At 39.1% G+C, this 24451-nt stretch overlaps 1 protein-coding gene across 3 annotated transcripts; it reads right to left on the bottom strand.

Moving 5' to 3' along the window:
* Positions 1 to 54: 54 nt before the first annotated feature.
* klc3 (kinesin light chain 3) lies at positions 55 to 16338 on the bottom strand. 3 transcript variants are annotated; one of them, XM_026294749.2, is made up of 14 exons: positions 16328 to 16338; positions 9932 to 10180; positions 8995 to 9060; positions 8429 to 8593; positions 4865 to 4943; positions 4151 to 4296; positions 3970 to 4052; positions 3696 to 3783; positions 3298 to 3399; positions 2627 to 2800; positions 2430 to 2529; positions 1831 to 2011; positions 1683 to 1749; positions 55 to 1413 (listed from the first exon to the last, which is right to left on the bottom strand). In XM_026294749.2, the coding sequence occupies exons 2-14, from the start codon at positions 10139 to 10141 to the stop codon at positions 1330 to 1332; spliced, it is 1545 nt and encodes a 514-aa protein (XP_026150534.1). In that variant the 5' UTR covers positions 10142 to 10180; positions 16328 to 16338; the 3' UTR covers positions 55 to 1329. The 3 variants fall into 3 exon arrangements, with proteins under 3 accessions (XP_026150534.1, XP_026150525.1, XP_026150543.1); XM_026294740.2 differs by having other exon boundaries at positions 16158 to 16331; XM_026294758.2 differs by lacking the exon at positions 16328 to 16338 and having other exon boundaries at positions 8942 to 9060; positions 9932 to 9946.
* Positions 16339 to 24451: the final 8113 nt, after the last annotated feature.

Below are 24451 nucleotides of genomic sequence, written 5' to 3'. Positions count from 1 at the left end.
ATTTGCAAATATAAAACATTTGTTTCTACATATTTTGTATGTAACATTTAGACATGCTTCATTAGCGTGTAACAGACTATTTCTACAGCGACAGACACAGCTCAGTATTTACATCTTTACCTCAGTAAATGTACAATCAGTAAATTCTCCACTATGGAAAAATAGCACAGAATATTTTTGAATGAGCAAAGAAAACAAAGTGGGCTCTAATGTAAAAAAGTTTGAAATGTTCCTTGTATGAAGAAGAATCATGTTTTTATTTGCTACAGAAGCTGTGAACGGTTGTTTGCTCTGTTTTGTTTTTTTCTTGAGCTCAAGTCCATGAGCTCATCATCTGGAAATAAAAAAAAGCTCCTGTACTTGTTCTCATAGACTCATTTATCTCTCAAATACATTTTTTTTTAAAAGAAATTTGTTTTGTTTCCACAGAAAAATGAACCTGTGAGAACTGGAAAACAGGCTTAGTTATCTCTGCAGTTTAAAAGAAAAATCACTGCAAGCTCAGCTTCTCACACTTAAATAACTAGTTCAACTAACTAAACCTTTTAAACTTACACTGATGTGTTTAATGAAAAACAAACATGTGCCTAAGCACAAAAGGGATTTTTAAAGCCAGACGTGTGTGTCCATCTACAGTAGTACTTTAAAAGGTGCACTTAAACGTTTTTAAAAATGTTGGTCCTTATTTCCATAATGTGGAATGACAGAATGTAAAGCAACATTTTTGTATTTGTACAATTATCATCTGAAACTATTTTAAAGGCAAAACATTTACCATGTTTAAATACACTTTACAGTATAACCTTCAGCTGAAGCTTAACCCTACAAACCAAATAGTACATTTACAGTTTGATCATTGTGCAAACAACTTCACATCCCTGCACTTCAACATTTATAAAGATTCATTTTAAAAATCATGTTTAGTGTTAAAAACATAACTTATTTTTTAAATAAATAACTTTTTTGTATTAATACAAATGTGCTTAAGATATTAATTTTAGTTTACTTACAAAACACTTTTCCTGCAGTGTAAATGCTGGTGTTGTTCCAGTAACTAATCGAGTTTTGTGTTAAAAAACAACTTGTTAAATTGTTAACTAGTTTGTAATAGTGCAGTGTAGATAAGGTGAAGTAGATTAGTAAACACTGATTTGTTATTACTTTTTTCAAAGAAAACATTTAAAAGTTCATCTCCAGTTGTGACTATGTTTTGTTTTTTTTGTGCGGATAAACAAAGTGAAATGTAATATGAGCAGTCGATACAGGGCTGGGTTTTTTGTCCTAACAGTGACCAATTTTCTTTGAGATTGGTGTGTGTGTGTGTGTGTGTTAGCTGGTCCCACCGAGTGAACCTCGTCGTGTCAGACTCTGCGTGCTGGAGCTCAGGCCTCGAATGTCTGTCAAATGGCTCGACTGAGGAACGAAACAGAAACACAAGCGTCAAGAAATAACACATTCCTGGGACTGGAGTCCAGCAAAGACTGTTAATCACTTCATGCTGGGACTTTAATTTCAATAGTAACATTAAAAGAGAAATTTTGCTCCATACTAGAGTTTGTCATTTTAATGTTTATACCAGCTGTGTTCTTTACATGTATGTCACTGGTTAAATCACATATTTTCATGGCACCTCCATGACATATTTAAATATACTGGTGCATCATCACCAGCAGTCTGTTCACCTGAGCAGCTTCCTGACTCTCTCTGGCTCCAACATTTAACACATTCAGAGAGTTTGCCCTCTTCATCCTGAAACAGAACATAAACCTTTACACGTCTGTTACCAGCAGCTTTAAACCAGTGTAGAGAAGTGCTGTAACAGAATATTACCCAACATTCCTCGGGGTCATCTCCTCTATTCCAACTCCTTTCAGCTTTCGGACCAGTTTCTCACTGCTTCGGCGTATCGACTCCCTGAGTTTGGTAAAAGAGCCACTGCGCTTCATGTTACCGAGTCCGTCCGGTCTGGAGCCGCCGTCCTCGGTGCCGACCCAGGACGGACGACCGTCACCTGGACAAGACAACAAACACACTTTTTGCAAAAACAAAGAAACCCACCCTGTATTTCTGTCTTCTCTATCATGCATTTGAACACAAGATTTCGGTGAGAGCTGCACAACGATCAGCAGAACAGGATAAAACGGGATCAGCAAAGGAAAAACAGGTATCTCACTCTCATCTGATTTTCACTTTTAGACTTAAGTTTTCTTGGTATATTGATTACAGACATTAGGGTATCTACTTTTCAGCCTGGATTCTGTTTTTCGTCATTTAATGTAAAAATGCAAAAATTTTGAAAATGTCATCGAAACAAATGAAAGAATGGCTTGAACTACAAAATGACCCAGGCTGTCACAGAACTTAACTATTAGGACGCTTTCTGTGGAAGTTCAAAAAAAAGATTTGTTTCGTAGTTTGAAGTTTTGTACCTTCTACAGATCCAAACTCCTTATCATGGGCTCTGGTCAGAATTTCCTTGTAAAGAGCTTCAGCTTGTCTGTATTTTCCTTGCTTGAGATAGCACGACGCCTGAGGAGGGTCAGAAACAGGAACAGTGGAGGAGTGTAAAAAAGGTTTCCTGTGGATAAATCCATACATTATATAGCAAAGCTCCCTCCTGTCTCACCAGATTGTTCTTGGTTTTGTTTACGTTGGCGTCATCTGGGCCCAGTTTGCTCTGGTAGATGTGCAGAGCACGTTCGTAGTACTGCTCCACTTCCTGGTACTTCCCCTGGTTCTGACACAGCAGAGCCAGGTTGTTTAGCTGCTTGGCCACATCTGGGTGGTCCGTACCCAGAACCTGAGGGGACACAAAATAGTGCGGCTGATACACATAACACTATCTGACATATGACAAAAAAAAAACGTAATGGCCGATGTTTTGTGACGGTTTATCTGTATTTAGGATGAATATGACAGTTTTGACACTAAAGAAGTGAATTATTGTGTCTTTGAACCGTTACAATTAATTTGGTCTGTTGTGAATCAGAGCTGACCACAGCTGCACTTCTCCATGAAGATGCAAACTGTAAACATTAAGACACAAATATGAAAATATACATGTATTTCTTTCATTTCTGCATTTGAGAAGCAAATAATTTAATGAATTTTACACTTTTTCATCCTGTAACATCAAAAGGGGTTTATGAAACCATGAAAAACGAGTCATCAGAAAAATCCTAAAGTGAAATCCCTTTACATGAAAAGTTTCATGGAGAAATACATATGACGGGAACCTTAAAATGTGGAGAGTAAAGAAAGAAAATTCCCCTGAAAGACATTTCAGTGTTTTCCTACCTTCTCCCTGATCTCCAGGGCCCTTTTACACAGTGGCTCTGCTTCCTTGTATTTCCCTCTTTTCCCATAAAGCACAGCGAGGTTGTTGAGTGTTGCTGCAACCTGTGAACACACACATGCACATCACCAACCAACTTAGTAAGTCTGATCTAAACTACAAAAAAAAAACAAAAAACAAAACAAAAAAAAACCTTTAAGGACAGAATCTTGTTAGGTGGTGCAGACAGGCAGTTTTCCCAACAACAGACATACAGTAAGATCAACACATCCTCCAGCCAAAAGGTTTTATTTTTAGTGTTTACTAACAGTGACACTAACACAGCCCACCCACTAAAACACATTGACTACTGAGTTTACTGTGGTTTCAGAAATGACTAAACCGTCTCATTGTCACTCACAGCTGGATGGTCCATTCCAAGTGTTTTCTCCCTGATGGCCAGAGCATCGTTCAGCAGGTTGGCTGCTTCTTTGTATTTGTTCTGGTCTCTGTTGAAAACAACCACATTGCACAGGTCAGCAGCTGAGATCACTGGTTTTGCTAAATGCAGCACATTTGTTTGTTTTATCATTAGTGGGTTTGAACATGCCTTCTATGAACATGAACAAGCATGAACTTAGAGTTAACATATAGTGAGGGGCACCTGTCTTAGCTCCCAGGGTACCTGGTCTCACCTGTACACCAGTGCCAGTATATTCAGCATGGTGGCTACATCTGGGTGGGTGTGACCTGAGGACTTCTCCAGATCTTCCAAAGCCTGTTGAGACATTTTCATCAGGAGCCGATTTGTTGTTGGAGAAAAACAGCAACATTAGTTCTAACAAAGCAGCAGCTGCAGGTGGAAGCTCCTCTCACCTGTTTGCAGAGCGGTACAGCGACTTCATATCGTCCCTGCGACGCGTACTGGATGACCAGGTTGTGGAGCGTCCGGAGGCGGGCGGGGATCTCATAGCCGCCTTGCTGGGCTGCAGCTGCCGCACTGCTGTGGTGAGACTGGGACACTGACCAGCAAGGAACAAAAGAAGTGTCGCATTTAGAAAAAATGACTAATGATTTATGATCAGGGACTCTTCAGTTCTTCAAAGACCTTCAAAATACACTGTTAGGAATAAATTACATTCAGTAAGTACAGTTCATCTTTGTTAACTGCACTGCAGCTTTAAATGATTAATATTTCTAGTCATTTTTTCCCCACAAGCTCTAAGGCTCATCAGTGAAGTGATGCAGAAAATCTGAGCTGGTAATGTTTGTTGTTATTCAGAGACATCAGTAAAACAGCCCCAGTGGGTTTATCTGCACAGTGAAGGGTTGTTGAACAAACAAAGCCACACTATTTATCATATGAAAACCAGTTTAGGAGAAACCACAGTCATTAAAAGATCAGGTGTGACCAGACTTCTTAAACCACTGGAAGAAAAGTTGGTGACTTGAAATGAAAAGTTATTAGTGTCATTTTAGTGAAGTAAGCTTTTAATATTTGAACTGAATTTATTTAGACAAGGATGAGAATGTAAGTGCATTTGGAGGATGTGTGGTGAATTCTTTAAATGTATGCACTGATAACCTTACTCTGTGACTGCTCCTCATCTTCAGCAGGAAAAAGATCATCCAGAGACTCCTTGTTGGACGAAGTCGTGTCTTTGTCGTCCTGGGGGGAGAAGGAAAAAACATCCATCAGGACAAATGATGAATAAAAAATGATATCGGCAGTATCTCTCTCTGTGCAGTATGTGGATCTTAATAAGGGTTTTTAGTATTAAAAGGTCAATCTATATTTTAATACTAACAATCAGACTTAAAAGTGGTGGTAAACAATGACAAACACAGAACTGCCACCAACTATGCAGATTTTCAGCCTCTTTTGGCTCCTAAACTTGATTTTACATAGCGTTTACGGTAAGTTTCAGTGCCAGTGCTTCCTGCATACAATTCTTTCAATTCAATTCAACTTATTTGCACAGCACCAAATCACAATCCAATCATCTCGAGACACTTTACCAAAAAAAAACAAAAAACAAAAACCTTTCAGGCCCAAATACAATAACTTCTGTTTTCTCTGAATTTAAAAGTAGAAAGTTACTGGTCATCCAGGCCTTTATGTCAGTTAGACAGGCTTGAAGTCTGGTTCACTGGTTTGTGTTAACAGGTTCCATAGACAGATACAACTGAGTGTCATCTGCATAGCAGTGGTAATTAATAGAGTACTTCCTAATGACATAGCCTAAAGGAAGCATGTACAGAGACGAGTTTAACAGTGTACTATGTACTTTCTGTACTATGATGTGCTCTAAATCCTGATTGAAAATCTTCAAATAGTTCATTCCTGTGTAAGTGGTCTGATAGCTGCTTAGCAACAGCTTTTTCAAGGATTTTAGAAATAAATGGCAGGTTGGATATTGGTCTATAATTAGCCAAGACGCCTGGATCAAGACTAGGCTTTTTGAGTAAGGGTTTGATTACTGCAGTCTTAAAGGCCTGTGGTACGTAGCCTGATACTAGAGATAAATTTACCAAGTCTAATAAAGATGAGTTCATTAAGGGCAGGGTGTCTTTAAGCAGTCTAGTCGGGATGGGGTCTAAGAGACACGATGATTTAGATGAAGCAACTACTGATGTAAATTCAGAGAGATCTATAGGAGAGAAGCAGTCTAAACATAACTGAGGTCATTTATTGCAGGTATAGGAAGCATCTGCTGAATTTTATCTCTAATAGTTGTGATTTTATTTGTAAAGAAACTCAAAGTCATCACTGCTGAGAGCTAAGGGAACACTGGGCTCAACAGAGCTGTGACTTTTTGTCAGCCTGGCTACAGTGCTGAAAAGAAACCTGGGATTGTTCTTATTTTCCTCTATTAGTGATGAATAGTATGCAGTTCTGGCTTTACGGAGCTTTTTTATATGTTAATAGACTGTTTTTCCAGACTAGATAAAATTCCTCTAAATTTGTGGAACGCCACTTCCTTTCCAGCCTTTGTGATGCCTGCTTTAAGGTACGAATATGTAAATTATACCATGGGGCTAGTCTTCTCTGATTCACTAACTTCTTTTTCAGAGGGGCTACAGAATCAAGCGTTTCACGCAGTGAGGCTACAGCGCTGTCAACAACATGATCAATTTGGTAGGGAGTGGGATTGAAGCAGCTGCCCTCCATTATGTTTATACTTGGCATAGATGTAAATAAAGATGGAATCATTTTCTTAAATTTATTAACAGCGTTGTCGGATAAACATCTGCTGTAGTGGAATTTTCTTCCAAATGCTGCATGATCCATCATCTTAAATTCAAAAGTTATTAAAGAATGATCTGACAAAACAGGATTTGGGGGAAAAATTATTAGATGTTCAATTTCGATGCCATAGGTCAGAACAAGATCAAGGGTGTGATTGAAACAGTGGGTGGGTTTATTAACGTTTTGAATGAAACCAATTGAATCTAATATAGAATTAAATGCAATGCTGAGACTGTTATTTTCAACATCTACATGAATGTTAAAATCTCCCACTATAATGACTTTATCTGATCTAAGCACTAAATCAGACAGGAAGTCAGAGAATTCAGTTAAAAACTCTGAGTAAGGGACAGGTGGACGGTACACAATGACAAGTAGAACTGGTTTTGTGTTTTCCAGTTTGGATGTGAGAGACTAAGAGTGAGGCTCTCAAATGAGTTATAACTGTTCTGAGGATGAAAGTTTAATAATAAGTTTGAGTGGAAGATTGCAGCTACTCCTCCACCTCGACCTGTGCTTCGAGGAACATGATAATTTTTATGACTGAGGGGGGTTGATTCATTCAGACTGACATATTCATCCAGCTGTAACCAGGTTTCAGTAAGGCAGAGTAAGTCAATTTGGTGATCAGTTATCAAATCATTTACTAACAGAGATTGGTAAAAGAGCCACTGTGCTTCATGTTATTGAGTCCCCACTCTGGATTGTCAAACTTTAGGTTGGCTAATAAACTATTTCTAGAGTTGAGAGCTGCACCATCCAAAGTGGGATGGATGCCGTCCCTCGCCGCCAGACCAGGTTTTCTCCAGAAAGTGCGGCTATACATGTCATTGCTGGTCAGACTGGGGAGAGGTCCAGAAAATTACAGTCTGACATTGTTTTGTCAAAGTTACAGACCAGTTAGAAATGTGAAGAGGCAGGTGATGAGCCGAGGGCTTCTGCTTAACAAGATGTTTCTGTCAGACCATCACCCAGGGTGATTCTCCATTGGACAGCTAACAGACTAACCACTAATGGGGCTAGGCTAGCTGGCTTTGGTTCTTCCAACTCAGTAATCCTTACCTCCAAAGCTGCCTGAAGCTTCAACTTATTCTAGGTCTCACTGTGACTAAAGGAGTCAGAGGAAAAACTAAATGTGGCACACTAAGTAGGACAGACAGGGAGAGGCCATGCTAGCAGGTAGCTGAGCTAACTGGGAGGCTAACGAGCCTGGAAATACCAAGAATTACCAGACAAAAAAGACAGTACTTGACTAGTACAGGGATATGTAGGGGTCTATGAGTTATTGTACAGAGAATTGAGTTAGTCTGGAGCTGATCTGTAAACGAGCTGTACAGTAACACACAGCACAGCACGCTAGCAACCGAAAGTGAATTTGCTTGCCCAGGAAACACGTCATCAAGGAAACAGGCAGTAACTAGCATTGCTACCATCCTATATTTTCAACAGATGTTCCTGTAAACCAACTGTGCACTCCCTGTCCAGTACCAAACTACTGCAAAGTAGTTGATTAGCTGGTGAAGAGAGAAACCTGCAGCACCTACAGGTCCAGACCTTTCTCGGCTGTTGGTTCAGACCAAAGCAGAGCAAACAGTATGGTCAGTATTGGACTTAGATTTGTCAGGTGGCCAGAAACACAAACTGATTATAAATTGCCCCAGGTTTAAGTAGAAAAGTATTTGTACTACTGTCGACACATCTTTCTCAGGTGTTGGCTCAGGTGGGTTTCCCTGAATGTGACACAGAAACAGGCCCTGACAAAGGCAAACGTGTTGTTTAAATAAAGAGTTTAAATAAATGACTCCTGTAAGTCAGCTGGAGATCCCAAGTTGTTTTCCATGTTTTGCTATTTTTACCAAGAGCAAACTCCTCCTGAACATACGCGGGTTTATTTGTGTGCTCACCAGCTGGGGCTCCTCCTGGTCATATTTGCGCATGGAGGCCATGAACTGTAGGTGCTTGTTCTGCTCTTCCAGGATGACCACATCCTGCTCCCTGTCCTGCAGCCGCTGCTGAGCAGCAGCCAGCTCATCCCTTAACCACTGGTTCTCCTGACAGAGACGACGCACCTGAGGGGCAGGACAGTAAGAAGGAAGGAAGGAAGGATGACAAGAAGAAGAAATGAGGTGGAAGGAAACAGGGAGAAATGAGGAAAGGAGAGTGGAGAAGGAAAGAAGGAAGATGATGTGGTGTAAAAAGAAAAGAAGAAGAGGAGAAAGATAAAACAGAAGACAGAAACAAGAACTTAATTTTAGGGTCAGAAAAAAAACATCAAGTGAAGTAAATGTGGATATGAACTATTATCAAAGAAAATCACCAAAGGTGTAACTGGTGGACTGTGTTGCAGTACAGCCCCAAATTTGAAATTGCTTAAAACATAAAGCTGAAGAAAATATGTTGTCGAAGAAACCTCCCACCTGTTCTTTCCTCTTCATTTAGTGACGTTTTTTTAACATTCCTGCAGTCTCACCTGAGCTCGGAGCTTCTGTTTCTCTGCCTCCAGTGAACCGAGATGAGCCGACAAGGCTATCATCACCTGAGAGGGTGAGAGATGCCAAAGTAAACAAAACCAAGAAAAATACTTCTGAAATGTAAACATTCAAATTCAAATGTAGCTGAAAGTTCATTAAAACATACACATCAAACATTCAACAGCTCACAATACAAAAGTGCAGGGAAAAGGCTCTAATACAAGTATAATACATAAATGCATTGTTTTAATGCTCACCTGATGTTCTGCACGCTTTACTATTACATACACCTGTAATGCTGGAATCTGTTATTTCCATCAAGCTGACTGCATTTTTTATGGTTATTATTATTATTATTATTACAGCCTTTATTCTTCATTTGTCTGTTATTCTGGGCGAAGACACTTACAAATGAAATACATCATTCTGGGTTTTAAGCAGGTGATCATCTTGTTTTAAGCACATGCACCAGGTGCACACATATGAGGGTGGTGCCGTCATATTCATGCCAATGGTTTGAGACTTTTCCACTGACCTACAGGTGCCAGTAGCTCAGCAGGAAACAGTGAGGCAGGGAACTAAGTAGGTGAATAATGCAGGTTTTCCCTCCCACAGTCCAAAAACATGTATGTCAGTTTGATTGGTGACTCTAAATTGCCCATAGGAGTTAGTGTTTGTGTGTGAGGTTGTTTGTCTCTATGTGGCCCTGTGATGGACTGGTGACCTGTCCAGGGTGGACCCCTGCCTTTCACCCAAAGAGAGCTGGGATAGGCTCCAGCTGATCCCTGTGATCCTGGTTAGGAATAAGGTGGTATAGATGATGGATGGATGTGAAAAAGTAACTGAGCAGATTAAAAATGATAAAGATAAAAACCAACCACAAAAGGCAGCAACATCACATGATAAATCTTCATTGTGGCTTTCTTCTATTCGTACCTGTGCCTCACTCAGCCCCAACTCTATCCTATCCAGTGATTGGCTGATGATGCTGCTCTTCTCCTGCTCCACACTGCCGCTCTCTGACACCGGCCGGCTCTCCATTGCTTCCTGCAGGCTCTCTAGAAGACTGCAGTTCTCTCCTCTCAGCGCCTCCAAACCTGCAATCACCTGCTGCGTGCTGCACAGAATCTCCTCCGTCGACAACATGGCTCCAACTCTAAGGTTCCTCCTCTCACAGCGACTGACCTGGGAACAGCACAATGGGGTGCATATTAAGGGTACCCATCGTAAAAACAATAGTAGAGTACCTTGTTGGTGCAGTAGCATCAGGACATGTGGTATCTGTAAAAGCACTGATATATTTAACATTTGTCTTCTCAATAGTCACAGTAATATGGTAACAGGGCTGATGGCAGAAAATCAAAACCATGAAATTATTGAGAAAACAATCAGCAGATGAATTGATCATTTACTTGGAGCCGTTAGTGGTAATAATGTAAGCAAGAGTAACCAAAGCTGTAGGAGAACTAGTAGTTTTACAGTGCTGGTAAGAGAAGAGGCTGAAGAACCAGTAGCAGCAGAAATACTGGTGCATTAAGTTAAGTTTTCAAAAGTTTTCATGCATCTAAAGCATGTTAAGCTAATCCCCATGCACTACTACAGCATGTAATGCTCTTATAAACTATATCTGCAAGTATTAACCACAAAATTTAACATTTTAAACACATCTCTTAGACCCCATCCCGACTAGACTGGTTAAAGACACCCTGCCATTAATTAACTTATCTTTAATAGACTTGGTAAATTTATCTCTAGTATCAGGCTACGTACCACAGGCCTTTAAGACTGCAGTAATCAAACCTTTACTCAAAAAGCCTAGTCTTGATCCAGGAGTCTTGTCTAATTATAGACCAATATCCAACCTACCATTTATTTCTAAAATCCTTGAAAAACCTGTTGCTAAGCAGCTATCAGACCACTTACACAGGAATGAACTATTTGAAGATTTTCAATCAGGATTTAGAGCACATCATAGTACAGAAACAGCACTGTTAAAAGTCACTAACGATCTTCTCTTAGCCTCAGATAATGGACTTGTTTCTATACTTGTCCTCCTAGACCTTAGTGCTGCATTCAACACTATTGACCACAACATCTTATTACATAGACTGGAGCATGTGACTGGTATCAGAGGAACAGCGTTAAAATGGTTCCAATCCTATTTATCGGACAGATTCCAGTTTGTTCATGTCCATGATGAACCTTCCACACGCACAAAAGTGAGTTATGGAGTTCCACAAGGCTCTGTGCTAGGACCAATTCTGTTCACCCTGTACATGCTTCCTTTAGGATACGTCATTAGGAAGCACTCTATTAATTACCACTGCTATGCAGATGACACTCAACTGTATCCATCTATGAAACCTGTTAACAAAAACCAGTTAACCAGACTTCAAGCATGTCTAACTGACATAAAGGTGTGGATGACCAATAACTTTCTACTTTTAAATTCAGAGAAAACAGAAGTTATTGTATTTGGGCCTAAAAAGCTCAGAAATATCTTTTCTATAATTATAGCTACTTTAGATGGCATAGCCCTGGCCTCTAGCACTACTGTGAAAAACCTTGGAGTTATTTTTGACCAGGACATGTCCTTTAACTCACACATAAAACAAATCTCTAGAACTGCCTTCTTTCACCTGCGCAACATTTCCAAAATTAGGACCATCCTGTCTCAAAATGATGCAGAAAAACTAGTCCATGCATTTGTTACCTCAAGGCTAGATTACTGTAACTCATTACTATCTGGATGTCCCAGTAACTCCATTAAAAGCCTCCAGTTAATGCAGAATGCTCTCTTGAGAGAGATCATATTTCTCCTATATTGGCTTCTCTTCATTGGCTCCCTGTAAAATACAGAATAGAATTTAAAATCCTTCTTCTCACATACAAATCCCTTCATGATCAAGCTCCTTCATACTTTAAAGACCTCATAGTACCATATTATCCCAATAGACCACTTTGCTCTCAGAGTGCAGGTCTACTTGTGGTTCCCAGAGTTTCCAAAGGTAGAATGGGAGGCAGAGCCTTTAGTTATCAAGCTCCTCTCCTGTGGAACCAGCTCCCAGTCTGGGTTCAGGAGGCAGACACTCTCTGTACTTTTAAGGCTAGACTTAAAACCTTCCTTTTTGACAAAGCGTATAGTTAGGGCTGGCCTCAGGCAACCTGAACCATCCCTTAGTTATGCTGCTAGAGGCCTAGACTGCCCGAGGACCATTGGTGCACTGAGCTCCCCTACCCTAACCCTCCCTTCCCCTCCCCTCTCTTCCTCTCCTCCTCCCTCACATGTATATTCCACCATTGAATGTCACTAACTCTGTGGTCTCTCTCTCCCTCTCTCTCTCTCTGTACCTTCTGCAGGTGTCCCTGCTCCTGGATATTGCTGATGTGCAGTTACTGGTCCCACCAACCTGCAGTGTCTATTTGTTGTTTATTGTTGCTGTTCTTTTCTCTCTGCTCTATCCACTCACCCCAACCGGTCGAGGCAGATGGCCGCCCAAACTGAGCCTGGTTCTGCTGGAGGTTTTTTCTTCAGTTAAAGGGAGTTTTTCCTCTCCACTGTCACCAAGTGCTGCTCATAAGGGATTTGTTGGGTTTTCTTTGTTTTTGTAAAGTGCCTTGAGATGATTGTATTGTGATTTGGCGCTATACAAATAAAACTGAATTGAATAACGTAAACTAGTGAATGAGATTCCACCTTGGTTCCTGTCATTTGATTAAACAGCCAACACTGAAACTTAGTTTTAAAAAAAGAACAAGAAAATAAGAGAAAACAGGAGAAGAGAAAATGTTTAGATGTAAATGGGACAAAGGGACTGTGTCACCTGCTGAGTTCAAAGGCTGAATCTACAGAGAGGCTGTGATTTCATGTTGGTTGCACTCATTAAACCTGTTTCAGTCATGAAGTGCAGATAAAGATGCCCTCTGTGTGTTCAAGACATGAATGACTTTCTAATATTTAGTGGGCTGCAGACAGTAACAATAATGCTGTTAACTATCAGAAGACTGTGTTAAAAAACACTAACAGATGGTTTTCAGTTTCCTCTTTTCTGGTCCCAGACTCTGAGAGCAGAAGTGGCACAAGGAACTAAATATAAATGTAAAAGTAGATGCATGTGTTTATTTATTATCCATTTAGAAGTATATAAGGTAGTTAACGTCAGCTACCCAGCAGTATATAAAGTACTTCAAATTAGAAGTATATAAGGTAGTTAACATCAGCTACCCAGCAGTATATAAAGTACTTCAAATTAGAAGTATATAAGGTAGTTAACGTCAGCTACCCAGCAGTATATAAAGTACTTCAAATTAGAAGTATATAAGGTAGTTAACGTCAGCTACCCAGCAGTATATAAAGTACTTCAAATTAGAAGTATATAAGGTAGTTAACATCAGCTACCCAGCAGTATATAAAGTACTTCAAATTAGAAGTATATAAGGTAGTTAACATCAGCTACTGTACAGTATATAAAGTACTTCAAATTAGAAGTATATAAGGTAGTTAACGTCAGCTACCCAGCAGTATATAAAGTACTTCAAATTAGAAGTATATGAGGTAGTTAACGTCAGCTACCCAGGAGTATATAAAGTACTTCAAATTAGAAGTATATAAGGTAGTTAACGTCAGCTACCCAGCAGTATATAAAGTACTTCAAATTAGAAGTATATAAGGTAGTTAACATCAGCTACTGTACAGTATATAAAGTACTTCAAATTAGAAGTATATAAGGTAGTTAACGTCAGCTACCCAGCAGTATATAAAGTACTTCAAATTAGAAGTATATGAGGTAGTTAACGTCAGCTACCCAGCAGTATATAAAGTACTTCAAATTAGAAGTATATAAGGTAGTTAACGTCAGCTACCCAGCAGTATATAAAGTACTTCAAATTAGAAGTATATGAGGTAGTTAACGTCAGCTACCCAGGAGTATATAAAGTACTTCAAATTAGAAGTATATAAGGTAGTTAACATCAGCTACCCAGCAGTATATAAAGTACTTCAAATTAGAAGTATATAAGGTAGTTAACGTCAGCTACCCAGCAGTATATAAAGTACTTCAAATTAGAAGTATATAAGGTAGTTAACGTCAGCTACCCAGCAGTATATAAAGTACTTCAAATTAGAAGTATATAAGGTAGTTAACATCAGCTACCCAGCAGTATATAAAGTACTTCAAATTAGAAGTATATAAGGTAGTTAACATCAGCTACTGTACAGTATATAAAGTACTTCAAATTAGAAGTATATAAGGTAGTTAACGTCAGCTACCCAGCAGTATATAAAGTACTTCAAATTAGAAGTATATGAGGTAGTTAACGTCAGCTACCCAGGAGTATATAAAGTACTTCAAATTAGAAGTATATAAGGTAGTTAACGTCAGCTACCCAGCAGTATATAAAGTACTTCAAATTAGAAGTATATAAGGTAGTTAACATCAGCTACTGTACAGTATATAAAGTACTTCAAATTAGAAGTATATAAGGTAGTTAACGTCAGCTACCCAGCAGTATATAAAGTACTTCAAATTAGAAGTATATGAGGTAGTTAACGTCAGCTACCCAGCAGTATATAAAGTACTTCAAATTAGAAGTATATAAGGTAGTTAACGTCAGCTACCCAGCAGTATATAAAGTACTTCAAATTAGAAGTATATGAGGTAGTTAACGTCAGCTACCCAGGAGTATATAAAGTACTTCAAATTAGAAGTATATAAGGTAGTTAACGTCAGCTACCCAGCAGTATATAAAGTACTTCAAATCAGAAGTATATAAGGTAGTTAACATCAGCTACTGTACAGTATATAAAGTACTTCAAATTAGAAGTATATAAGGTAGTTAACGTCAGCTACCCAGCAGTATATAAAGTACTTCAAATTAGAAGTATATAAGGTAGTTAACATCATCTACCCAGCAGTATATAAAGTACTTCAAATTAGAAGTATATAAGGTACTTAACGTCAGCTACCCAGCAATACATAAAGTACTTCAAATTAGAAGTATATAAGGTAGTTAACGTCAGCTACCCAGCAGTATATAAAGTACTTCAAATCAGAAGTATATAAGGGAGTTAAACATCAGCTTACCTGTACAGTATATAAAGTGTACTTCAAATTAGAAGTATATAAGGTAGTTAACGGTCAGCTACCAGCAGTATATAAAGTACTTTCAAATTAGAAGTATAAAGGTAGTTAACATTCATCTACCCAGCAGTATAAAAGTACTTCAAATTAGAAGTAAATACGGTAGTAAACCTCAGCTCCAGCAGTCTATAAAGTACTTCAAATGAAGTATATAAGGTAGTTAACATCATCTACCCAGCGTATATAAAGTACTTCAAATTAGAAGTATATAAGGTACTTAACGTCAGCTACCCAGCAATACATAAAGTACTTCAAATTAGAAGTATATAAGGTAGTTAACGTCAGCTACCCAGCAGTATATAAAGTACTTCAAATCAGAAGTATATAAGGTAGTTAACATCAGCTACTGTACAGTATATAAAGTACTTCAAATTAGAAGTATATAAGGTAGTTAACGTCAGCTACCCAGCAGTATATAAAGTACTTCAAATTAGAAGTATATAAGGTAGTTAACATCATCTACCCAGCAGTATAAAAAGTACTTCAAATTAGAAGTATATACGGTAGTTAACATCAGCTACCCAGCAGTATATAAAGTACTTCAAATTAGAAGTATATAAGGTAGTTAACATCAGCTCCATCTTTACCAGCTCCAACATTAAAGTGATCAACACAATAATCCATCAATAATTAGAATCCAATAATATCAGATCCATTCATGTGAAATGGGCCATTCTTATACTGCAGTAACATCTGGAATGCAATATTTCTACAGTATGGTATTTCTGTTGTTACTGCCGTAAAGGGTATACATACACACACACACACACACACACACACACACACACACACACACACACACACACACACACACACAGCGTCAAGCTTCAGCCTCAGTGTCCAACACGCACTAAATAATAATCTGTAAAAAAACAGTCAGACCCTCTGAGCGGATGTAGTTGCCGCACACTCTGGGTTTTACATATTTTAAATGAAATTCAATGTGTGCGCTGTACAACACAAACATGCACGTAAACACACGGAAGCTTGACGTCAGATCAACAAAGTTATTTATAGCCCACCTGCTAAGTCCAGACTGCAGCTTTTTGTCCACACGGCTGATTTTTTTTTATTTTGGTCGAGAAAGCCAAACGTAGAGCATGAAGAGATAAATTTCAGCTCTGCGTATCTTTCTGCTGATTTAAGGCTGAACAGGTGGGACGATAAAAAACTGAAGCTGTGACCGACTCACCTGCTCCTCCTCATCCCTACGTCAGCTTCCGGTGCTCTCCTTCAAAGTAAAGGTGTGGCACAAGCCCCGATTTACAGCTGCATTTTTGGTGATGAAAGAGAGTGTTTGACTTGTGTAATGACTCTAAAGAAAACATCTGTTTTACTTATTTGCTTTCCACAGTTCACTGAGCCACTTTATGATCTCTTAGACACAAAATCCCTCACATCAATGATTAGGTGATACAAGGATACACTCGATTACGTTTCTGGTGTGTATTTATATCACCTGGTTGAAAGGACATACATTTTATCCAGTTCCCAAACATAAATCAATCAGGCTTCTTAACTTAGAACTTGGCTAATTGTCTTCATTCATTCACAGCTCATTTTGTTGTGATTTCTTAGCTTTAATATCTGTCTTCCTCTTTTTGAGTTCCTCCAGTTTCAATGGGTACAAAACTCATAATAATTGGGTAAAATCACCAGAACACTATGAACCCTAAACCAAAATGGACCCACGGAAAGACTATAAAATATAAGAAATTATTTCTTCTGTTGTCTGTCTGCTTTCTGTGCAGGCTCATCTTCATCTCTCACAAGTCATTTCTGTACTAAATAAGTTTGTTTTGTGACAGACTGAGCAGTGTGGCATTTAAAATCACTGTCCAGTGGGTTTCACTTGTCCATTCTGACACCAGTAATTTTAGACATGATTGAAAGCAAAACCCAACTTACCCATTACATTACTTTCACTTCACCATTAATGCACCATTTGATTTTTGTTTTTCTCACCAACTACTGCAGACACTGGATAAGGTGTTCACATGTTTTCTCTCAGATAAACACAATTAGCATGTATTGGTTAAAGTGGAAGTGACCATATCAGAAACATTTCACACTTAAAGATGCACCGATGCATCAGAAAAAATTGATTGTGGAATGTTAAAATATTATTTTGCTTTGACCTAACACATCAAGCACGTCTATGATTGGGATTAAGAAACAAACAGCTTTTATTCTGAAGGATAAGTCTCAAGACTTCCTGCCTGACTTGATGGAGCTGAGGAGCTTACCTGATCCTTTATTTCCCATCATACACTGCAGCACCAGGACTGGCTGTGATGGTTCACCCAGGACAAGGCCACCTGTCTGCTGGAGACATGAACTGCCAGCAGAGAGAGAGAACAGACACATTAGTTTGAGCTCCATGAAAAGTAGTAGGACGTGTGTGTCAGTGTTTTCTATAAAAATCATGCATTGATCTGTGCTGTAATATGTCTCAGTTCATGTTTTTTAATGCCTGCACTTTGTTTTCTTACGTTGTGGTGTTGTCACAGATGCAGTCAGATTAACCAGGTGCTCACATTAATGTCACATTAGCAGAAGCCAGTGGAGGAACAAGGTTTTAGGTAAACAATCAACCTGAGTTACATTAGGATTTACACACTTATTGACTTAAGAGATTAAAGAAGCATTTAGTGGGAGTGAGTGAGGGGAGGGGGTCAGCAGCTTTAACACAAAGTGACTGGAAACTAATAAAACAGAAACATCAGCATGTGTAGAGCGAGAGGAGTCAGCAGTCTAACCTCAATTTTGTTTTTGCTGCTGTTGAATTTTATTCTTAAGAGAAGCAGGAAGTCCTGGGCTTTTATGTTTTTATTCTTCAACCTCTAACACGAGGATCGTTAAATCAATAGGAAATTAAAATGAATATTTGTAGTTAAAATTTATTTTAGCTTGTCGCTATGTTTTCATAGCCTTAACCACAATGTTTGTGTATGTCAACAGTAAATTAAATCCATATCCAGAGATACTTGGGCATTTCAAAGATGCTCTGTTTGACATTAAAACATCTTCTATCTTCTAAATGATAATTATATAATGGACATATTTTTGTGTTTGAATATATTCATGAAGTCCCTCTGAGTTTCTGTAGATGGCGCTCTTTATTCAAACAAAGTGCTAGCATGCTGCTCATGCTGGTGCTATTAGAGTTGAACTAAAAGTAGAGGAAGCTGCTGCTGCCCCAGCTCCACTTTAAACACAAGCTGCCAGGCTGCAGGACGGAGGTACGTCACAAGAGACAGGTGGACTTTAAAGTTCACAGAGGGAGGCAAACAGACTGTTTTGTGTGTGTGTGCGTGCGTGCGTGTAGGTGAGACATATATGAGTGTACTGATCAGCTGTCAGGTAGGCAAAGAAGCAACTGACTGGAGGGCAGGCAGAGTCCAGACATATAAGGCCATGGTCCCTACAGGCCAGATGGGTCAGAGCTGGGATCGGGGTCAAATGATCTGGTTCTGGTCTATAAATTGAAGTCTCTCCAGTTCAGAGCAGCTTGAATGTGGTTCTGTAGTGAAAGGCCAGATGATGTAAGAAAGGTGCAGTAAGTCTCAGTAAGTGAAAGTTAGGCCTTCGCCCTGACGCCAAGATATCAAGCTTAGCTCCTACTTTTATTTTATTCTACCTGTGCATTTATTTATAGCTTTGTGTATAACTGAAAATCTCTGTACAATAAAAACAAATCACTTCAGGGATCAATAAGATGCTCTATGTATTAGTACTCCTCAGCTTATTATAGAGCGGCTAAATACAGCTGACCGATGAATAAAAGACACAGCAGACTCATCAGGCAGCAGCACTGAAGAGCTGACAGCTCACTCTCTTCACTTTCTAACACAACCTCAATACAAAGATCTTTTTAGCTTTTCTGTGTCTTTATTCTCAACAATTTGGTGATTACAGTCTTGTATATACAGTTATTGTTGTCAAATCTATTTCTGAGTAGATGTTAAAGTCTAAAGTGGCTCCTGACCTGGTTTACAGCACAAAAAATAAATCAAACCAACCTTTACACACTATTTTACAGTGTAAGACAAAAAGCTGTTTAGTTAATGAGACAGATGTGGTGCTGTAACTAAAGTTGGATCATAATTAGAAAACATTTCTATGAATATAATATATGATTGGGGTTTTAATAATACAATAACATTCTTTAGGTGTTCAGAAAGTCTCAATAACAAGCCATACATAAGAGTTGTTATACTGGCACTGCAATCTGAAACATGAGCAGAAACAGGTAAACTACAGGCTGATGACAACAATCAAACACAGTCACTAAAACAATAATTACTGTTCATGATGAACACAATTCAAACTGTGAACACTCACTTACATTAACACACTGGCGGTAGCTCAAACACATGCCGCACACAGCAGGACAAACAATGGGTCGTAATCATGAACAACTCAGGCCGTGGAGTGGTAAAGGAAGTGAGAAGAGGATTGTGGGAAACTGAGTTTTTAGGTGCTTTTTTTTTTTTTTTTTTTTACAAGTTCACATTAAAGCCTGTTTTCATGCATCAGTAAAATAAATACCTGTATTTCAAAGCTCCACAAGAAGTTTTTATGCAACTTCATATAATGTCATTTGTATTTTTTACAGGATCTTAGAAACATTAAATGAATACAGGGTTAAATAAATATGGTATATATATATATATATATATATATACACACACTGTTAGTGTTTGCTGTCTTTACTCGTTTCTAAGGTCAGTGCAGTAAAACTAAGCGCAGGTTACTGGGCGAACTGTGTTCGTTTCTTATCTTCTGGCCTTGCTGCAGAAAATAGAAACCACTTCATTTATTTATTGATTTATTTATTCAGATAATTATATTATAATGGCTGGTGTCTGCAGCACATAAAGGCTATGTGGAAATAAGTACTAAACCGAATCACTTGCCTTAACAGTGTTTTATTTTTGCTGGCTTTATTGACTGCTGATGTGCATATTCTTCATGTCTTTTAGTAAATATTACTTACTTGCAGTGTTTTTTTTTAAAGGGCAAAAACAACTGCTTTAATTTAAAATCCTCCTGAGTGAAAAGTTAAGACTCTCTAATTTAGTTCAGTTGTTTAGTCTAATCTAAATCATAAACCCCACTGATTTTATCCCAGTGGATGGTTGGTATTCCTAAACACCCAGTCAACCTTCAGCGGGAAGGAGTGACGGTACGAGCTGCAGGGGGGAGGTGGGTGGGTGCACATTGACGTGGATAAGAATAAAAACGAAGCTGCACATTTGTGCATGGTACACATAACTGTATGGACATGACACACATGATCAACACAGAGAGGAGAACTCAGCAGCTGCCCTTGCCAACATCCCACTGATGTAAAATTAGAATAGGGGACAATGACACACACACAGACACATACTGCAGAACAACCATCTGTCTTGTGTCACACAGATAAACATTAATAGCTGAACAAACACAATTTCTGTGAGAGATTTCAGAGTAAAACAAAAAACTTTCTGAGAAGCTTTGTTTTAGTTTAGCTTGTTAGCATACCAACATTTGCTAATTACCATTAATCACAGGTAATTTTGCAAGGATGTAGTTTTAAAACAGACGGCACAGTGTTGTGGTGGTTAGCACTGTTGCCCCACAGCAAGAAGGTTCCAGGTTTGATCCCCAGGTGGTCTTGGGCCCTGAAGTCTGCATGTTGTCCCTGTGGGTTTTCTCCTCCCACAGTCCAAACACATGCAGGTCAGGTGGGTTGGAGACTCTAAATTCCCTGTAGGTGTGAATGTGAGTATTTGTCTCTGTGTGTCAGCCCTGTGATTGGCTGCTGATCTGTCCATGGTGCACCCTGCCTCTCACCCACTGCATGCTGGGATTAGCGCCAACACCCCCATTCTGATTTGGACTAAACGGTATAGAGAATGTTTGGATGGATGGCTGTGAACCACAGTACTGGACATACTAAAATGTAGACCAGCTGGTGGTGCTAGATGAGAAGTCAGTCTGTCAGCAGGATTCACCCTGTGGAGATTCTGAACATCTGTGTAAATTTCATAGCCATCACTAAAAAGGACTCCCACTGGACTGTTTGTCAACCCTTTCACTTATGACAGTGAGGGCATGAGACACAACATCATGCACATATGCAAAGTTAAATAAGAAATCTTCACAGATAAAGTGATATTCTTAGGACAATGCTAAGTCTCCAGAGCTGTTCATGAATTAAACCCTGACTGTTTCTGTTATTCTCATCCTGCCGTTCAGTAAAGCAATCTGAAATCTGTCAGCCTGCTCAAGTGAAGGTGCATGAACAGATGAATGGATGGAGAGGTGGACACAGGGACAGAGGGACATGACAGCTGAGTCGATGCAATTCAATCGGGAGAACTGGCACTGGAGATGAGAGGACCTGGTGAGGCGCCACTAAAGATAGAAATCCACGGTTCACCCTCGCAACCTCCCACCGTGTTTGCCCCACCCCCTCACAAGTTACTCAAGTTGCTCATGTTTCATTGTATGCTCATCACCAGAAGCTCAGAGACATTCAAACAATGATCCAAACATAAGATACATTTGTTGCATAATCCAATTTTTAGTCAGATTAACAAGAACATTAAAAGCTGGGGACCCTGTGGTGATCTGCCATCTTTACAATAGTACTCCTTCTATTTATAGTTCATAAATCCCTCTGCTTTGTGTGCACTGTGTCCATTGCTTGTGAATATCTTCTTAGTGATCGCCAGGCTTGTGGAAGGTTACAGAGAAATGTCTCCACTCCAGGTGGAGGGTGATGTGACTTTTCATCAGGTTTAAAGTTTGGTAATTAAATGTTACTTTCATTTCAGAATCAATGATTTTTTTTACTGCACTTCATCAAAAACTCCACAGTGCAAATTGACCACAGCAGTTCAGTCAGGCAGTCAGGGGTGTGTTGTGCTAGAAGCAGCTAATGCAGCCTGGAGCCTCAGTCACAGTTTAGGAGAGGGCTCCAGGTCTGGTAAGATCACTTTTTCTAATTCCACACCCTTGGACCTTTTCATTTTCAAACTTGTTTTCAGTTTTCAGCCAAGTGAAATCACTTCAGGCAATTTATCATAATTTGTGCTGCTCCATCTTTTTCACATATATGCAATAATATTCCTAAAGACCCATGAATAGGTCCTGCATGAATAAAATCTGTGGAGCTTCCTCTCAATGAATGGTCAATACCTGGGGTCAATATGATCACAGTCGTCTGGTATCAAGAGTTTAATCATCTAAGCCCAGCTACACATGAGGCCCAGCATCTTGCATCAAAACTTATTGGACAAACCCTTTGCTCCCCCTCATTCGGACATGCTCATTTCATTCCAGCACTTTACACCGTGTGACACACTGAACAGCACATGCGTCAAAAGAGTCATCTTACAAATGCCTGAGCCTATTTGTGGGCTCCCCAAACTCGTAACATGATGTTTTTATACTTTGGCCTAAAACTTCCCCGGCAGAAACAGTTCAGACAAGTCAAACCAGAGGCTCCAAAGAATAAAAAAAAATTGCTTCCATTTGAATTTTGGAAGTTATGTTCTCATATGTGGAGTAAAGAAGTAACTTTGTTTAAAACACTAATGTTAAGTCTTTGAAAGAAAGTCACAATAAACACAATCAAATAAATGAAAATCTGATCTCAGACTGCACACCACCTCAAATGAGGTTCATAAAATCCTGCATATATATACTGGATTATAAGGTCAGGACTCCTGCCTCACTGCTTCAAATGTTTTCTAGGAATCAAGATGCAGAACTGACACAATCCAGCACTAAACAGCACCAACAAGCATGTGATGCCGAAATCACAGTTTAGTCTTTAGATTAAGGTTATCATAAATTCTTCCAAAGTATATAATCTCCTAACATCCCATATGTGCTCAAAAAGGTGGCACAACTAGCTTCACCGAGTTTGTATTAATCCAGGTTGATTTTATTAAACTATACGAGTGCCACATGACTTGCAAGCATGCACACTTTTGCACATGCACACACCTGCAACATGCATCAACTCTACAATCTCACTGTAGCTCAGGCTGTGCAAAGTATATTCAGTAAATTCAGTATCAGGTTCTTTTGTGTGCACTAAGTTTGCAGTAGTATTCGACTGGCTTGACTTCACTCTTGAGAGTTACATTGGAATCATTGGAAATGATTCACACACTGTTCCAAGTTACATAATTGTCCTCAGTGCCAGTGTCCGTGCGGCAGCTGGGTGGTATGGGTGTGTGTATTCACAGTGCTGGTGGATACAGTGACGGTCTAAACTGGGCTACTGGATCTGTTCCACTGTGGCATATGAGCTACAGAACTCACTGGTCTGAATGGACAGAAGACACATGCAGCTCATATCACAAATCAGTCAGAATGACCTTTGGGTTTTATTGACTGGGTAGGTGTTAAAGGATGTAGTGAAAGGTGACATGGTATATTTGATATGTAAAATAATGTGTATGCAACGTTTCAGACTGACTTATCATTAAAGCTACAGCCTCTGCACACATGAAATGAAACTTGAATTGTGATTATTAACTTGAATCTACTGATTGCTATAGTTAAGTGTGTGATGGCATATTTGGAAGTAGTTGTTATGGTACCGAGTAGGTGTGTTTGTGGTTCATTCATATGACGGTGTGTTCACAGCACAGTGGGGGAAAAACACAGCGATGAGCAGAAAGACTAATTTGGAAAGTCATGCCTGAGGATGGTCAGGCCATCTCTGTGAAACTGGATCCTGTGTTGAGCTGAGCTGAGACTCAGAGTGACTCTCTAAATCACTGCACTCAAGAAACAACTGTCACCTGCAAGTTTTCTGCTACAAAAGCAATTTGAAAAGATGGACACAACCACAAATATAGACACACAAACCTGTAGCATGCGTGCAGTGAGCTCTTATCTGCAAAGCAAAGAGAAGAATCCCTGCACATTGAACAACTGGTAAAATTATTCACATTATATATACAGTAATTAAAGTAATATCTGACTTTGAATAAACACATCTGTAAACCAAGAGTGGTCATTTGATATATAGTGTTGGTTGTCATCAACATAGCATATGATTCTCAGATTGTTTAATGATAACATGGTTGTAGATAGTATCAACAGCCAAGAAAAAACTTTGTCATACATAAAAGCAGACTATTACAAATGATCTGGACCATCCAGTTGGAGTCATGATGATTGTGTCATGTTTTGGCGAAGCTTGATGTTTTGTTAACACTGTATTAGGCTCACAAAATTTGCTTTCACAACACAGATTTCATATCAGGTTTGAATGTTCAAATTAACATTTGTCAGCTTTATTCAT

Source organism: Mastacembelus armatus, chromosome 13, assembly GCF_900324485.2.
Source record: "Mastacembelus armatus chromosome 13, fMasArm1.2, whole genome shotgun sequence".
In the NCBI taxonomy this organism is placed as follows: domain Eukaryota; kingdom Metazoa; phylum Chordata; class Actinopteri; order Synbranchiformes; family Mastacembelidae; genus Mastacembelus; species Mastacembelus armatus.
The sequence above is the reverse complement of the archived record's forward strand: the minus strand, read 5'-3'. Positions and strand labels throughout refer to the sequence as shown.

What these genes read in the sequence shown, in the direction of transcription:
- klc3 (XM_026294749.2), bottom strand. Translation starts at nt 10,141, where the DNA reads ATGTTGTCGACGGAGGAGATTCTGTGCAGCACGCAGCAGGTGATTGCA. An exon ending in ACCAGGAGGAGCCCCAGCTG is followed by an intron (nt 4,944 to 8,428) that starts GTGAGCACACAA and finishes TTCTCCCCCCAG; the next exon opens with GACGACAAAGACACGACTTC. An exon ending in AGATGAGGAGCAGTCACAGA is followed by an intron (nt 4,297 to 4,864) that starts GTAAGGTTATCA and finishes CTTGCTGGTCAG; the next exon opens with TGTCCCAGTCTCACCACAGC.